The sequence below is a fragment of the Cheilinus undulatus genome, linkage group 24 (assembly GCF_018320785.1).
Source record: "Cheilinus undulatus linkage group 24, ASM1832078v1, whole genome shotgun sequence".
Taxonomy (NCBI): Eukaryota; Metazoa; Chordata; class Actinopteri; order Labriformes; family Labridae; genus Cheilinus; species Cheilinus undulatus.
The window spans coordinates 8,480,012-8,497,551 of record NC_054888.1 but is presented as its reverse complement, the minus strand read 5'-3'; the positions used below and the strand labels follow the sequence as shown (position 1 = coordinate 8,497,551).

The window sequence follows — 17,540 nt, the reverse complement described above, 5'->3', positions numbered from 1 at the left end:
CAATCCTGCATTAGAGCTCTGATTTTTTTATTGTTTTATTTATTAAATTTTGCTTTTTATGTAATATTCGCAATGTGGTTATTTCATGACCTAGATTATGTAGCCCATTAGCTGTTTAAGCAATATAGATGACAAAGCTAAAGCTAAGTTCACAAAGCAGTTACATAATCTACATAGCTACCTTATCTATGATGTAACGACTTCGCTACATTAGCATGTATTATATTATTATTTATGTAGCTAGCATACCTTTGTTAGCATTAGCTCAAGCTACCATAACTGGGCTAGATTATCCCTTCCTCTGTTTTATTTAAAAAATGTTTATCAGTCTGTTTGCAATGTGGTAATCTCAGGAATGAAAATGTCAGACGTTGTGTCTGCAAAAGTTTGGTAGCAAAATGCTACATTACTAGCCTGAATTTAAGTCTGCCCAGTCATTTGGGGTAGTCTGCCAGTAAACAGTCTGCTTACACGAAAAAGCTTCCCCTACATAAAAACATTCAGAACAGCAGACCTAGATTATGTAGCTCCGTTGGCTTATGGAGGGCAAGCTACCTTAGTTACCTTATCCATGTGTAGCTATGTTAGCTTTAGCTAAAATTGCTAAAGCTAACTTAGCTACATTGACATGTGTTGTATTATTAATTATGTAGCTATTGTAGCAAGGGTAGCTTTAGCTCAAGCTAACATAGCTACTCTAGCTAATTATTTTCTCTGTTTTATTTATGAAATGTTGATTGGACTGTAATGTTTGCAATGTAAAGCTGAATTAAAAAAAAAAAAATCTAACACTGTAAATTCCATTGTCGCGGCACTTCTGTTCCAACGTAGATGGCATCTGCAAGAGGGGTCGTCAGAGATGTTCTTCAGCCAGACTGTCTTAAAGATATGTGCAGCCATGTTGCTCCATTTTTACACGTACAAAGATAAGAATATATGTTGTAGCACCTGCTATATACACAACAAAATCAGTGGGAACATGGGCATAAGTTATCTTATTATATTGGATCTTATGTGAATGACTATGGTCAAGTTTGCAGGGAGAAAGCCATGATATTGCTACACATAAAAATGTATTTGACAAGCTATATATTATTTAGTACTTTTCAAGAACTCAGTTTTTGTCTTTCTAATTTGTTCTGCTGACTTCTTCATTTACAGCTTCTTCTGTCTACAGCCTGTCTGAATCCATCTGAATGCAATATAAGCACTGCTTTCCCTAAAGCTTGAGATAATTGCATAGCTTTAGACTCTTTATCATTATTGGAATGTTTTTCCCCATATTAATTAGCAGCCATTTTTAATCTGGCTTCTGAGGAAGAATATTAAACCGGCGATAATCTCCACAGTTGTTCACTGCAGCAGCTTGAGCCTGTGTGCTACTTTCTAAAGATATTATCATAAAATGTACCATCTTCCATATACTGCACCTGGTGCTTATTTGTCAGAATGCATTCCAAAATGCTCCGAGCGTTGTCAGTAGTGCTGAACTGTTCAATTAAATCCCATGTGCAAGCCTGAGGTTTACAGTCACTAATGAGGAAGCGCTGTGGATGAGCTTTATTCATATAATTATGCAAGTTTGGAGGGGTTGCTCATGCATTTTGCATCAGTGCCCACCGTGGCCGTGTTTAGGAAGTCAGGTCAATCAGGGAAGCAGACACAGGTATGAAAATGAATGTTAGGTTCTGTACTCAAAGGATTGTTAAATCAATTTAAGGGTGAAACTGCTGTCATTTCAAATATTCACATCCAAAGGGAGCTGTAGATTTGGCCTTGTCGCTAATAATTCAGTCTAAGAAGATTGAATGTACTTGACATAAAGGGCGCAGTAATGATCAGGTCAGACCATTCAGTTAAATTTGCAAGCCTACACTAAAATGTTAAAACTTCTCCTTTGAACCAAAGGACCCCACTCTTCATGAAGGTTTCAACTATTCTATTACAACTCAATTGCCTCCTCTGATAGTACAAGAAAAAGTCCAGACTGTGTCATAGTTCTAGTACTTTTCAAACATTTTCATCCTCTCTCCTCATTAATAAGTCTGAGTGAAAATCTGCGGCTTGTGGGAAATACTCTGAACTGACAGCCTCTAGTCGTCTGTGGAGAACAACTTGTCCAAACTTTGTCTCAAAGTGGTTTCCTGTCAGTGGAAGAACACTGATAGACTAAGTGGAGCCGCAAATATTCCCAATTCTGTCATAGCATGTGAAACATAAGAAAACGACGGGCGTGCAACAAAAAAAGGCACCTAGTAGGGACAGGGCCATGTTTACCATTGTGTAGCATCCCCTCTTTTTAATAACAGTCTGTAAACATATGGGAAGTGAGGAGACCAGCTGCTGTAGTTTTGGGAGAAGAATGTTGTCCCATTGATGGTCCCTCTCTAGTCCCCAGGACATGGCATCCATGGTTTCTCAAAAGTATAACAAATTTTGATTCATCTGACCACAGAACAGTTTTCCATTTTGCTTCACCCCATTCTAAATGACCCAGAGAAGATGGCGACATTTCAGGATTGTGTTCCCATATGGCTCCTTCTTTGCATGATACAGCTTTAACTTCCATTTCAGTCAGGACCACGTTGTCATGCTGTGGTGCTGCAGCTGATGAAGGCTTGCGTGAGATCGGCTGATCTCATTTATGGCGGCGCTTGACTCCGTGGCCTGCCAGAAGTAATGTTATGCACTCGATTTGTGGATGGCATGGCAAACTGTGTGGACAATGATTTCTGGAAGGGTTCTTGAACCCAGGCAGTGATTTAAAGTACAGCAGCATCATGCATATTTTTAATGCTGTGCGACCTTTGGGCCCAAAGATCACTATTATCTAATAGTGACTGTTTGGCTTTGTGCACCAAATATTTTGCAGATTGTTTACAAAAAGCTCCTCCAGCTGTTTTGGTGCCCTGTCCCAACTGTTTTTTAGTTATTTTTCTTCATGAAATGTGAAAATGTCTTAAAGTTAACATCTGATTTGATTTCCGTGTTCTTTAGCCAAATAAAAATGTGGGTTATGAGATCACTGCATTGTTTTTATTTCATTTTACACAGTGTCCTAACTTTTTTGGAATTGTGGCTATATAGATCAAATAAATCAAGGATGCTACTGAAGTTTGTGTCAGTAAAGGTCCTGCAGGGAGTCTTTATTAAACACTTCCATGAAATTGGAGAAAAACATTACTGGATCGAGGAGGGGCAGCCATTGTTTACATGCTTGCAGTACAACTAAGCCACGCCCATAGCTACTGCCATGTTTTCCCCTATTGGAAGCTAACTGTCTCAGGTTAAAGCTTTGCAGGATGGACCTGCCTGATGATAGACATGGAATCTGGCCAATCCATTTGCTTTGCAGTGTTAGTTTAACCAGCCAACTGATGACATGTAGTCTGATAAGGTTTAAGTTTCTCAAAGACAAACAAAAAGGGTTAAAATAACGACTGGACAAAAAGCCTGAAAATACCTTACACATGCACCAGAGAACAACAGTGAGTTTGGGTTGGTGTTGGGAAACATAACCCAACTCTAAAAGGCGAGTCATCTGTGCTGAGAAAATATGAAATCTAACTCTAATGACACTCACTGTATCATTAGTCGAGGTGTGAACACTGTTAATAATGTGCTGACACAGCCAGGTGGCTCAGAATATGTTACATGGATATGTGTTTTTTGACAGTGTTATGATTTGGTGATAGGAAAGTGCTGATTCCAGACAAGATCTTGTGACAGCGCAGCAATAAAAATCCTCGTCTGACTCATGGCTTTGTCTTGAACTCTCAAGGCACTTACGAATTCCAGACACAAATCCAGTCACTGCTGTCCAGAGGAAATTGTGCCACAGAAACAATTGTTCCTCATCTTTTGGCCTATTATTTTCCGCTGTGTAACACTCAGTACGTGTGCCCGCACTTCTATGTTGAGCTACAGTTACAGCTCCATTGGGCCATTTAATTGAACTTCTGTCCTGATCCCATTATACAAGCACTAGGGGGAGAACTGATTTAATAATGAAAGTATGTCTGACCCTGCTACACTAGGTGATAATATGCTAGTTTCATTGGGCCTGTTATGTCTCATAATAAACGGTGAAAATGGTGAAAACATGACAACTTTCCACATGAATTCAAATAAATTATCTTCTTGATAGTCTGTAAATATGTGGTTCTCACTGGTACTCCCCATGGTTTGTTTCTTTTCATTTTTCTTCTGGGGTTTTAGGTGAGGTGATGCAGTCTATGCTATGAGCTACATGCATGAATTGAATGTTAAATGCATTATCAAAGTAACTTCAAGTAATTAACCCTTGTACAAAAGGCCGGGGTTAGTTGAACCAACTCAATGAATCAACTTTTTATACTTCATGTTATTGTACTGATCATGTCCATGTTGGTTTGACGACAGCCAGAGATGCACAAAAGTAACACAGAATGCTTGTTTGTATCTTTATGATGTTTCTTTTTCTTTTTCTTTATACTTGTTTGTTAATTTTGTGAATTTGCATGTTGCTTTAACAGTTTAAAATGTGAATACCCAATTTTGGTTAAGATTAGAATGCTCTTTAATCTCTTTCTATAAGCTAACTATACAGTGGCGGCTTGCAAGCTAGCAGTTAGCTTAGTTAGGCTTAGTTAGGTTTGTGAGCTTTATATTTAGCTGTTAGCTTGGTAGTGAACATTAGCACATAAGTCAGTGTGCTTGAGCTTTAACATATGTAGTTATGCTAAGGTGGCTATATAGCAGCATAAATAATGTAGCTACATAGATAACATAGCGTCATAAGTATATATATATCTGAGCTTTGTGAGCTTTTGATTTTGCTGTTAGCTTTGTAGTTAACATTAGCATGTAAGCCAATGTAGCTAAGTTAGCTTAAGCAATGTGAGCTTTAGCAAATGTCGCTGAAGCTAACGCAGCTATGTAGGAATATCAAAAAAATACACTCCAACTCAAGGACGTACTGACTAAAGTTTTATAGACAAGTGTCTATCATGTTCAGCCTTTTTTAATGAGGGCAGAGTTAAACATCCAAGGCCTCATGATAATCCCTTTCTTGTCATTTCTATATTTTAAGTAAATGCTAAAGGATATTCTTAAAACTTTTTCAAATATCCACTCAGCTAAGCTAGCTCTGTAATAAATGTTAGCATGTAAGCCAATGTTGATAAGTAAGTTTATCAACTTGAGCTTTCACAGATGTAGCTATGCTAAGGTGGCTGCATGAGCAGCATAGATAACGTAACTATGTCAATAGCATAGCTTCAGAAGTATAGATATTGGTATTGTTTGAGGTTTGTGAGCTTTAGGTTTAGCTGTTAGCTACATAGTTAACATTAGCGCATATGGCAATATAGCTAAGTTAGCATTAGCAATGTGAGCTTTAGCAAACATAGCTACATAGCCACGTAGATGTCTTAGAACCTCAGCTTTGTAAGTGTAGACATCCTTGAGCGCCATGAACTTAAGGTTTAGAAATGCTAGCTATGTAGTTAACATAAGTACGTAAACCAATAAAGCAAAGTTAGCTTTAGCAACATGAGCTTTGGCAAATGTAGATAATCGTTATATTGATATACATTATATGGACAAACTTATTTGACTACCTGTTAATTATTGAATTCAGGTATTTAAATCAGTCCTGTTGCCACAGCTGTAGATAATCAAGCACCTAGCCATGCAGCCTCCATTTGCAAACATTTGTGATACTAAACAGGTAGTTCTGAAGAGTTCAGTGACATCAAGCATGGTACTGTGATGGATGCCAATTTTGCAATAAGATGGTTCATAAAATTTCACCTCTGCTTGATATTCCACTGTCAACTGTAAGTGATATAATTGGAAAGTGGAAGTGTTGAGGAACAACAGCAACGCAGCCACACAGTGGAAGATCATGTAAAATCAAGAAGCACTGTCTGACTGCATTGTGCCAACTTTGTTTGGTAGCTATAAGGTAATTTTTCAAGGCTTGATAACCGTCTGATGTACACACCCATCTATATGAACCTTTAGTGTTCAAAATTTACATTAGAAAAATAGAATACACTTTGTTTTCATAATTCAAACATAATTCATGTTTTCTATCCCTAAAGCCAGCTGAATAATAATGAATAATTCTTTTTTTTTTTTGTTGGAATGGTTGTAACATTCATCATTTTCAACACTCAATGCATAGAGGCCTATACATATTTGTCAAAACATACAACAATATCCTGCTTGTAAAAGGAACCAGGCCTTAAACTGGGATTGGATATTTGAAGTTTGACTGTATATCTCACTGAAAATAGACTGTATTGAATTACCATTGGGGTCAACTTGTCTTGATTCTGCCATCTTTCCAATACTCTGCTTTTTACCCCAATACAGCCACACTAAGAAGGGAGCCCGAGGTGAAGAACTCATTTAGCGGCTGCTCTCAGATGCCGCTGTGTAGAAGTGCATGTATGTTTGTGTGTGTAACATCCCGCAGGGGCTCCATCTAGGTTGGATGCAGTGTTGCTGTTACAAATGATCCTGTGGGAGATGTACTGACAGCCAAAGCTCCGTGCAGCTCCACATGCCTCATCACCACACTCACACAACACACAATCACGTTGCTGCAGCTGCCCACAGTGAGTGAGGCATGCTGGTCCCAGGGTAAACTCCCACTACATATCCTGTCAGCTCAGAGAAAGTGTCAATCAGCCTGTCCAAGTCAGCTAAAGAGATGTGTCTACGCCAGCAAATTGTACTTTACACGCTGTCCTTGTCCTACTCGACTTCTGAGAGCAAATGACACTTTTGTATTGAGGACAATTCCTCTTTTCTGTTTTTAAAACTTTATTGATCGAGGCAGGGGATTTCGCTGAGCATGTGTAGCGTTTTTTCACTGTTACCCACCTGGGAAATACTCAGAACAAACGCAGTAAGTCTTTTGATTCTGGATATTATTACGAGGTTGGGCAAGGTAAAGTTCAATGCAATCTAAGAGTTATAGGAACTTTAGTAAAAGTGCTATTAGTGCATTTTGCTTGCCTTGACTGTCAGATTTACACAGAGGGTCACCTTTTTGCTTATTTACTTGAAATTGAGATGATTTGGTATCTAACATTTCAGGCCTTTAATTAGGCTCCTAATTAATTCAACAGAGAACTGCCAAACCAAGTGTTAATTAGCTGTTGTTTACAGCCTACATTGACAGTTTTAAAGTTAAATTAAAAGCTTGGAAACACTAATGTATCTTTTTATGCCTCCATGGCAGTGAAAACTAAGGATATAGGCAACTTGCCTTCAGATTGTCCATCCTTCTGCCCACATGTACATCCATCTGTCTGCTCAGGCAAGTACTGTGAACCCCACGTCTAATGTATACTTCAAACGAATATATTCCAGCTTTGCATGGATGTCCACTCTGACTCAAGGATGAACTGATTAGGAGGTCAAAGGTGAAGGTCTGCTGGCCTCATGTTCATCCCTTGCTTGTGAATGCTAGAACTTAACAACTCTGAGGAATCGACTTCAGACATTGCTCAAATATCCCCACTGACTCACAGATGAACAGGTTAGACTTTGGAAGGCAAGGACTGAGGGTCCGGTCATTGGGCCTCATGTTCATCCCTTGCTTTTGAATGCTAGAACTAAACAACTCTCTGAGGAATCAACAGCAAACTTGCGCAAATATCCACACTGACTCATGAATAGACTAGTTAGACTTTGGAAGGCAAGGATTGAGGGTTTAGATCATTGGGCCTCATGTTCATCCTTTTTTTGTGAGCAATATATGACAAAAACTCTTAGATGATTTGTCTTCTAACTTCGTACCAGTGTCCACTCTGACTCAAGGAGGAACTGCTTGGATTTTGTCTGTCAAAGGCCAGGATAACTGGGCCTGATGTTAGAGTGGTTACACTTTGGAAGTCAAGGATAGTGGATCAGGTCATTGCACGTCATGTTCAGCCCTTTCTACTAAATGAGATATCTCAAAAGTCTATGAGGAATTGTCCTCTAACTTTGCTCATATGTCCACTCTGACTTTTGGATGTACTGATTATAATTTGGAGGCCCAAATTAAATATTCATGGCCATTAGTGCCCAAGTTCATTGCTTGTGAACGCTACTTCTTAAGAATTGTTCAAGAATTTCTTCAAAGTTTGCACTCAAGGATGAACAGATTAGGAGGTCAAAGGTGAAGGTCTGCAGGCCCCATGTTTTCTTGCTTGTGAATGCTATATCTCAAGAACTCTATGAGGAACTGACTGAGAAACTAAACACATACGTCCAACCTGCTTTAAGGAGATATTACTTTGATTTTGGAGGTCAAAAGCCAGGATAATTGGGCCTGATGCTCTTCCTTGCATGTGAATGTTTTTCCTCTATGATTCTTTGTGATATTTTCCTCAAGCTTCTCAGAAATATCCCCTCTGAATCAGAGATGAAAGGTCAATGCCATTGGGCCTCAATCCAAACCTTTCTTGTCAATATTATATTTTGAGTATTTTGTTTCATATTTTCATCAAATTTTGCAAAAACTTTCAGCTCATGATCATCCGTTGCTAGTGATGTAATATCTCAAGAACACTTGGAAGGATTTTCTTCAAACTTTGCATTAAAATTCACTCATGAACTGGTTAGTTTTTAAAGGTCAGATGTAGAGGTTTTTGAGCCTTATGTCATCTCTCACTTGTGAATACAACTCAAGAACACTCTGAGGAATTGTCCTTGAAGTTTCCAAAAATGTCCTTCCTCACTAAAGAATGAAATCATTAGATTATGAAGGTCAGAGTTGGCCTTATGTTCACACCCTGCAAGTGACAAGATGTCTCAAGATTTTCTTTCAATTTTGCACCAATGCTCACTCTGACTCAAGGGTGCACATGTGTGTCGCTCACCAGCTGAGATCAAGCTTGACAGTATCTCTTTTGGCCAGGCCTTTTTACCCCTGGTAATACCCTTGGAGACTGCAAGGCCTTTGGGACGTCCACAGCCTGACCAGGGGCTTGTGGCTACCCTAATATCCACTTGGACAGTACCCTAGACTGTGCTTACTTGTCACATCTGACCTTTGACCCTCCCTAAAGGTGTCTCCTCTGTTATTTTTTCATTAGATTATTTTCCCATGCCTCTGGTAGTATGCAAAATAATCCCGAGCACGACCTGGGTTGTGGCAATCCTCCTTCCAGCCTGATAGTGACCTCAGGCAGCTTACTCACCATCTCTGCCTGACTGCAGCCTCAAATTTTGCCCAAACATGCCTAAGAGTTCTGCACAGTACTGTATGCTCTTTTTCCAGTTGCAGACCTGCTGTTGTAGCTCTGGTCTTGGTTCAAATACCTGTTAGTCTGCTGCCATCTTGTGGTGGAAAACGTAATCACAAGGACCATGATGTAAATGGCCAGCACGTGCAGCATTGGTATAAACTCTGTAAAGAAATTATTATGTTCTCAGATTAGCTAAAATAATGTAACACGTTTACAGATATGAAAAGGAAATTTTCCTAATTCATATTATGGCAAAATGCATAAATATGTCAGTGATGTAACTGTTACGCAACTGCGCATGGGTAGTATGTCCCTCGTCACTTCCCGTCGTTGTTTAGCTGAAGATAAGACTAGCGGACGTGCAAGTTGACAGGTAAGAACAACATGTACTTTTCCTAATGTCATCTCATTACCAGATTTATATTTTTCCTTTTCTTATACAGAGTGTTAAAGCGTTCATTGTCCGCGTTATCACCTGCTCAGTTTGTGGTGTTTTCTGATCAGGAAGTGTACATAACTGGCTAAAAAGGGAAAGTATCCAAACAAGATACCAGCTGACCTTATGGGTTAGCGCTAGCTGTAGCAGTTGCTAAGCTGTTTAGTTTGCGTTTAACCTTACACAGATTACAACGATATAACTCTTCTACAAGTCATCTGTAGTCACCTTTTGAATCTGCGGTGGCTTTGAAACGTGCTGATTTAGCAGTTTATTAAATGCACGTAGCGATTGCATCATGTCAGGTAACTCTGAGCTAGCTAACTTTAATGTAAGCCCTCTTCAGCTTGGTATTTCTGCTCTATAACGGTTTTGTTTTAATAAATATTGTTTTATTCAACAACAGGATAAGATAGTAGAAGACGGAGACGAACCACAATGTCCAGCAGTGTAAGTATAACAGTAGTTTAATAGTTAGCTTAATGCCAGGTGTTGTGGTTGGAAGAGTGACCGTGTTAACTGGTGACTCTTAGCTGAATACGTGTTTGGCTTGCGTACATTTTTTACAGATATTGAAATGGAAAGTGTTCGAAACGAATGGTCACATCTTTTTTAGAATACTATCAACAATACTCATTACATTTGTTCTTAATAAAGTTCTTAAAGAGGGGCATGCTTTGGGACCTTTCCGTCTTCATCCGTTGTAAAGCTAGAGACGCTCGTTAACATGGTAACCATATAAACCGTAACGTCAGTTAGCTAACTCTTCGTCTTGTTTGTATGTCTGCTCTAACCAGAAAAGTACCGAATTTAATTAACAAAGCACGACATTTATGAAGAATATACTCAGTCGTCAACATATCAGTAGACGAAACAGACTATTTCAGACTCAAAAATAATGAAAAAAATTTATGGCCAGTAGCTCCATGCTTTGTAGCTCTGAAGGTCGGTATTTCCCCACTGCACTTAACATAATGTGCTCTCAAGCTGTTTCTTAAATTCATTTTCAATTTCTTTTAGTGTCAGTTTACGTTTCTGAAATTTTGTTAATATTTTCTGAAACTGATGATATTTTTTTCTGTAAGATTTAAGCTATTATTTTTAAGCTAGTAACTCATGATGTAGCAAGTATCACAAAGAGTACACTGTGCGTTTTTTTTTCGCGATATTTGACTGTTATTTATTATTATTATCTGGTTTTTATATAGAAACTAGACTGAAGTAATTTACAAACAAATGACTCAATTATTTCAGTTTTTACCCTTGAAAGTGCAAAATATCCTTTTTTTCTTTATAAGATTCAAGTTAAACTTTTTAATTTTATGCTGCATAATTTGTTTTTATTTACATTTTTATTCATTTTTCCATCACTCAATTTACATACAACAAGTACTCATATTTTTTTTTAATTTTCTGATACATGCTCAAAAAGATAATAGAGAAATCAAGTAAAGGCAAATATATATATATATATATATATATATATATATATAGTATTATATATTATTTCATTATTATATTTTTATGCTACAAAGTTAATAATAAAGCAGTTAGTATACTTTAAGACAAAATGACCATAAAAAATCATTCTGTAAGACTTTCATTAGTATTTATTTAAAATAAAGGATATCAAAACAAATCCATCCAGAATTAAGTGAATGCAGTTATATTATGGTTAGTTTAAATTTTAAAAAAATTAGCAACATAAAAATGTAAAAATCATGTTAGTAATCTGAAATTAAATAAAACTAAGCTTTACAAAAAAATGAACGTAAAATTGATTCTCTGCTTACAAAACTGACTAACATGTACGCCTGATTCTGGAGAGAGTAAATTGGCTGATTTGATTTAAAACAAAAAGTTAAAGCTGATTAAAATAAAGTCCAAAACTATTATGATCTTAGTTTCTTGTTTTCACATGCAGAAAGCTATTAAAAAAGACAGAATTTTCACAACTTGGTGCAACTTAATAAAAGCTTTCATTCACATTTCTGAAAAGCTGTATCATTACAACTGTTAACATGCCAGCCCTAATCCTCACCTGTGCAAAACGTAGTAAACCCAGAGGCTCCTGCATTTGTTTAGCCAACTTCAGAGTGTGTGTCAATATGCTTTATCGCCTCAAGCTTCTAAACATAGCATTGTTTACCAGCTTAATCATGTCAGTTGTTCTATTTGTGTTGTATTTGTCAGTCTCCTGCGATATTAGCACACTCTTTGTGTTGTTTTTTTTCATGTCTTGTGCTTTTGTATTGATTTTTAAATTATGTGTATTTACATCCTTATAAATGTGTTAGCCTGGATGTTTCAGACTTGTCTTGATCAGTTTATAACTAGCCTGTTTATTGTTTAAGCGGTCTAATTAAGACAAAAATAATCGGTTTCTATGGCGTAAACTCCGTTCCTGTTTTCTGTTTGCTGTTGTTGATGTTTGCCCTTCTTTAATGCAGGTGCTGTGTGGTCGGGGCAGGTTGGTCCTCTCTCAGGCATCTGGACATCAACATTTAGCTGCTCTGCGTGTGGGTAGAACCAGAACTTTCTCTGCTGCAAGCTCAGATGAGCCTTACATAGCTGTTTCACCTGCAGACTCAGGTGAGTCAATAAGTAGATACTGCATTTATTAAAGGTAAATGTAATGTCAGTCTTTAGTATGCATGTGGCTTTTGTCAATGTTTTCAAAATTTCATGCTCCCTAGGTCCAAGGACAGTATGGCCTGATGAGAGCATGGGACCATTCGGACCTCAGGACCAGCGCTTTCAGTTACCGGGCAACGTCGGCTTTGACTGCCACTTGGACGGTGTTTCGGACCAAAAGAAGACCCCAGTCCACAGGACGGTACCTGATGTACTCACGGCTCCAAGCAGTGCAGAGAGACAGCAGTTCATACTCGCCCAGTTTGTTCATGAGTTCCAGGTGAGTTCTTGTTACTAGTCATTTATTAACTTTGGAGTCTGAGGGTTTCAGAGACTTCATTGGCTGGATATTCTCCAACTAAAGCAATGTCTGTGTTAACATTTTAAACCTAAACAGCACTGTTTGTCTTGTCTTTTTCAGGGAAAACTTGGACCTATATCCACAAGAGTCCATAAAGCGGAGCAGTATTTTAATCAGACGGGCACAGACTGCTCCATAAACTCCTGTCCTGAACTATTAAAGAAAGGTAAGTGACAGCTGTTTGTCCTCTCAACCAAAAATAGAAATACCATGGAATCGTCTGTTGAAAGCTTTCGCCTCCTGGTGTATTTCAGATCTGGAGCTGCTCTTCCCCTCGGCGCCCACCACTTCAATCACAGTCGTGACGGTGACACAGAGGAGCGGTCGGTGTGAGGAGGTGGAGGAGCAGGACAGAGAAAAGCTGCTAAGCAAAGTTAGCTCCCTTCTCTCAACACTTGGAGATGTGATGTGATGTTTGAACAGCTGCTGACGGCGTCTCCTTCTTGTTGCAGTTTGTGAGCGGTGCAAAGGAGATGTGCTTCGCTCTGTGGACGGCAGGTTACTGGGCGGACTTCATCGACCCGACAACAGGAGAAGCAGTAAGTTGATTTCTGTTAGCTTGGTATCCTTGCATTCTGTGTGCTGTGAAGCTGCTGGTGATGGGGATGAACGGAGGCAAGATAAGAGGCTAGCAGCGTCTCTTTAACGGCTTTTCTCCCTCCTTTAGTCATAGGCATACTTTTAAGGCAGACAGTGGTAAGACGACATACAAGGGAGTCCTGATGTGAGCTAGCTCCTTTAGCGATGAATGGGTACCAGATTTTGATTGAAAGCTGGTTCCTTTTTCCAATTTTGTCATTGTTTTGAAGAAAGAGGTGAAATAGTACCAAATGTGGAGCCAATGGGGACACTTGAATGTTTGCATAATGGGCATAAAATCTCTGCTAGTGCAGTAAAAGAATATATTACACTGGTATTCAGACACATTTCAGGTTAGAGAAATATTGCAACTTCTGTGATTTGTAAACCATATTGCAATTGAATCTAATGTGTGATTAATTTTTCTACTAGGGACTATTGCAGCAGGAAGCAACAAATGTGACATTTTCAACAAAAAAAATGACATGTAAAAGTAAGCTGCTACTGAATGCACTACATTCAAGATAAAAGCCCCCGAGGAAAACAACAAGGGACTTTAATTGTGAAGGATTTGCCATAAATACCACATTTATCATTGATTTAACTTGGCAGTGAATATCGTGTCAGCCTAGGCAGCCTTATATTCAGTTCTACATGAACCAGGGGTGTAGCCAAAGGCGTCAGTGTCATGATAACATGATTGTTTCTCAGTCTACCATAGCAGTGGTTCTCAGCCTTCGGGTAACTAAGAGGGGGTCACCAGATGCCTTAGAATAACGGAATATATGTTTTTCAATTACATTGTTGCCACTTTACACCAATTTTACCAAATGTTAACCATTCCAGTCACTTTTTAATAGGAATTTTGCAACTTTAGCACATTGTTGCCACTTAACACCCATTTGTTTCGATTTTAAACCCGTTCCACCACTTTTTCTGACACTTCTAAACCAATTCTTGCCATTTTGTCCCATTTGTGCCTCTTTTGACCCATCATTGCCACTATTAACCACTTTTCACACCCCTTTTAGCAAATTTAAACCATAGTTAACCCATTTTTTCCAGTTTATATCAATTTTTCATCCCATTCCACCTAATTTCCACAAAGTTTTTGCTCCTTAAAGCCATTTCGGTTGCTTTTTAATTCCCTTTGATCACTTTTTGTGCCCATTTTTGCCATTTTTACCCATTTATGTTTGTTAAAAATCCAATTTCACGACCTTTTCCACCATTTTTTCCATTATTAACCAATTTGAAATATGTTTTTAAATAAAAGTTGTAATTTTTAAAAAATGCTATTTAGTACACAAATTAATAGATAAAGATATTTGTTTCTTTGATTAGAATGGTCAAATATAAAATAGGGTTTTCCCAGCTTAACTTCACAATGAACCATGATTTTGCTGACCTCCATGGGCCCCCAGTTTGGCTGGGTCCCAGAAACCCCCCTCTTTATCCTCCGTTATGTGCAGCCTTGTCTGCACACGACTATTCTTGACTTTGCATGGCTGTGTTCAACCACCTTCAGGTACAGCGGGGGTCCCTGGTCTCTGGCACCTTTATTTTGGGTGTTGCGGGCTGAAAAGGTTGAGAACCACTGTACTACTGAACCTTCAATATCTCAAAGTGTTACATCTCTAGCCTAGACTATAAAAGTCTTTTCTTTCGCGTTTCAAGAGACGCAACAATCCACCATCAGCAAGCACAATAAAGTGGCTGAGGTAAAACCCTTGAAACAGGCATTTAGAACCAGACTTAGTGGCGAGCGTTTCATCCGCCATGAAGTTTTTTCCAAAGGATGCACCAGCAGCCCCCGCTCTCACCCTTTCCACAGCATTCTACCAAACTAATGTTTGTTTGTTCCATCTCAAACCCCATCAGCTTCAGTTTGTCGACAGTTAAGCCTCTGGGGACATCACCCAAACATGTCCAGCCAAACACCCAAATAAACAAAAAGGGATATCAGTGCTGTGACTTCCTGTGTGAAGACAGCAGGGCTATTCAGTTAGTTTGGAATTGGGGCTACTTCCTGAAAAAGCATCTGAAAAAGGATTTGCCCCTTTCTGATTCTAGATTTTTTTGCATATTTATCACAGTAGACAACCCAAGTAAATAAAAAATGCAGTTTCTAAATGATGATTTTATTTATTAAGGAAAAAACCTACCTGGCCCTATGTTTATAATCAAACGGCAGACTTCACACAGGCTTTGCCTATTCTCATTGCAGCCCATGGTGAAAACCAAACATTGATTTTTTTGTTTAGTAAATACACCTTTAGGAGATATTATTGAGCAGAGCCTGCAATTTCAAACAAGAGCTTAACTTCCTGTAAAAATGGCGAGTGTGGTGTGGAGTGTGGTGTGGTGAGTGTTTCAAAATGGTCAGATTTTTAGGCGCAGAGATTATGCATATAGTATCTTTCAGGGGGCCACAAAAAAGGACCTTTGGGCCTCTGGTTAAATAGCCTGGGCGTTCAGGCTCACTGCCAAGCAGACAGGACGTTAGCTTAATGAAAATGTAACATTGATGGAGTAAATGCCGGTAAAAAATAGACAATGGTCGAGGTAATTGATGGGAAACACTGGCTCATGTAATGTGCTGCAACATTTGCACACTGTTGCTCTTAACCCAGCAGATTAGAAGCTTCTGTTTGTTGTTTATACTGTTGAGTTATTTTTGTTTGTTGGTGAAAAGTGGCTAGAACTTGACTCTGACGTCCTCCTACAAAGGAAAGGTGGTTAGAAGGGGGAGTTGTGTTTCCGCCTCCTGTTGGCTGCAGTGGGTGCACAGCCTGTCTTCTTCAGGGATCCAGATTATACAGTCTTAGGTCATACAGTGCATGGTCCTACATTTGTGTTATATTAAGAGGTGATTCTACCCTCCCTTTAAGAGCTCAGTAGTGTGATTCCAGGCATAAAGAATAATTTTCCCCAGAGCAGAATTGATAATTAACCATAATTTCATGTCAAATACAAAAGACAGTCCAGTATAAAAGCCCTCACCATGATTTTATTTCCCCCCCACAGTTCTTCGCGTCTCCGTCAACTCAAACCCCGCTGCAAACAGAAGAGGAGCTGCGACATTTGGGTTTCCACATCCAAGCGTCAGGCTCCTGCACGGTCATCCGCCACATCCTGAGAGGAACACCTTTGTTTGTGGGGACCGTCTTCACCAACGCACCCACTCACAGCGCTGCTATTGCGAGACTGCAAGGACTTTCTAATGGCAAAGATGATGAGGAATAGTTTATTTTTATATATTCCACTGAACCTTATCCAAACCTAAGGCCTCTATTTATAGTTTGAAAATGCTTGGAACTCGAGATGTGGTTGTTGCTACATGATTGTGTCTGTGAAAGGTTGTGCAACGTTTGTCTTACTGTAACAAGGACTTGACAAATGTAGACCTCGATTCTGTGCCTGACTGACAGGAGGTCACATGACAAACCAGGCTGGTCGTGCTCTGTATCCAGGGAGGAACTCAATCAGTAGACATAGAAAATCGTGAGAGAACGACAGGATATGTGTTTTATATTTCAGAACACTAGGGATGAAATGGAAACCTCAGGCAGCTCTAGGAAGCTACTGTGAAAAGGTCCTGGACTCATCGCCAGCATATGATCCTACCTGGATCATATCAGGCCACATGCAAATACTCACAGTATTGTTTTTTCTTTTGTTGCACAGACGCTAAAGAAAACTGGATACTCTTTCAGTTGTGACATTCAGAACTGCTGAACAAATAAAGTGATTTCTCCACACTGCATTTTTATCTCTTTTAGATGTGAATGTTAACTCCTTCCTAGAGAAGTGTTCTCCATAAGGAGGGACACAAAATTAGAAATAAAACATTCAGAAAAAAATCTTGGAGGTTTGTGTTATTTAGATCTTTATGTAAGTCCTTTTGGGCATTTATTCTTGGAGGCTTAAGGATGGGATTGAAAGTGTCGTCCAGAATTTTTGCTGCTTTTTGATGGTCAGTATTTAGGTTGAAATAAAATGTAGTTGTCATTGCTTTAAAGTAGGATGGACCATTGCTGACCTCCATGGGTGCCGTCATAGAACTGGGCCCCAGAACTCTTCCCCTTTTCCCCCTTTAGTGGCAGCTTTGTGTCATGCTCTGCCAACATCTGGTCTGAGAATATGAAAAAGTTTACCCTTTCTCTCCTGACATCAGCTTTCTTTAAACCTGTATTTGTCCTTTTGAGTGGTTCAGCCGCCCTGGTGACCTAATGTTTCAGACATCACAGCCAAAATGTTCTTGTATGTCCCTATGGTCAATAGACACAATATGGTGCCC

At 39.0% G+C, this 17,540-nt stretch overlaps 1 protein-coding gene across 1 annotated transcript; it reads left to right on the top strand.

Moving 5' to 3' along the window:
* Nucleotides 1–9,532: 9,532 nt before the first annotated feature.
* mmadhca (metabolism of cobalamin associated Da) lies at nt 9,533–17,001 on the top strand. The gene is made up of 8 exons (XM_041781752.1): nt 9,533–9,603; nt 10,073–10,116; nt 12,117–12,258; nt 12,363–12,580; nt 12,722–12,827; nt 12,916–13,034; nt 13,114–13,200; nt 16,268–17,001. Exons 2-8 carry the CDS (start codon nt 10,105–10,107, stop codon nt 16,484–16,486), a joined length of 903 nt encoding a protein of 300 aa, XP_041637686.1. The 5' UTR covers nt 9,533–9,603; nt 10,073–10,104; the 3' UTR covers nt 16,487–17,001.
* The last annotated feature ends 539 nt before the right edge of the window (nt 17,002–17,540 follow it).

Bases quoted from the DNA above. Each gene is read 5' to 3' on its own strand.
- mmadhca (XM_041781752.1), top strand. The intron at 12,828-12,915 runs GTAAGTGACAGC...GGTGTATTTCAG, and splicing joins TCCTGAACTATTAAAGAAAG to ATCTGGAGCTGCTCTTCCCC. The intron at 13,201-16,267 runs GTAAGTTGATTT...TCCCCCCCACAG, and splicing joins ACCCGACAACAGGAGAAGCA to TTCTTCGCGTCTCCGTCAAC.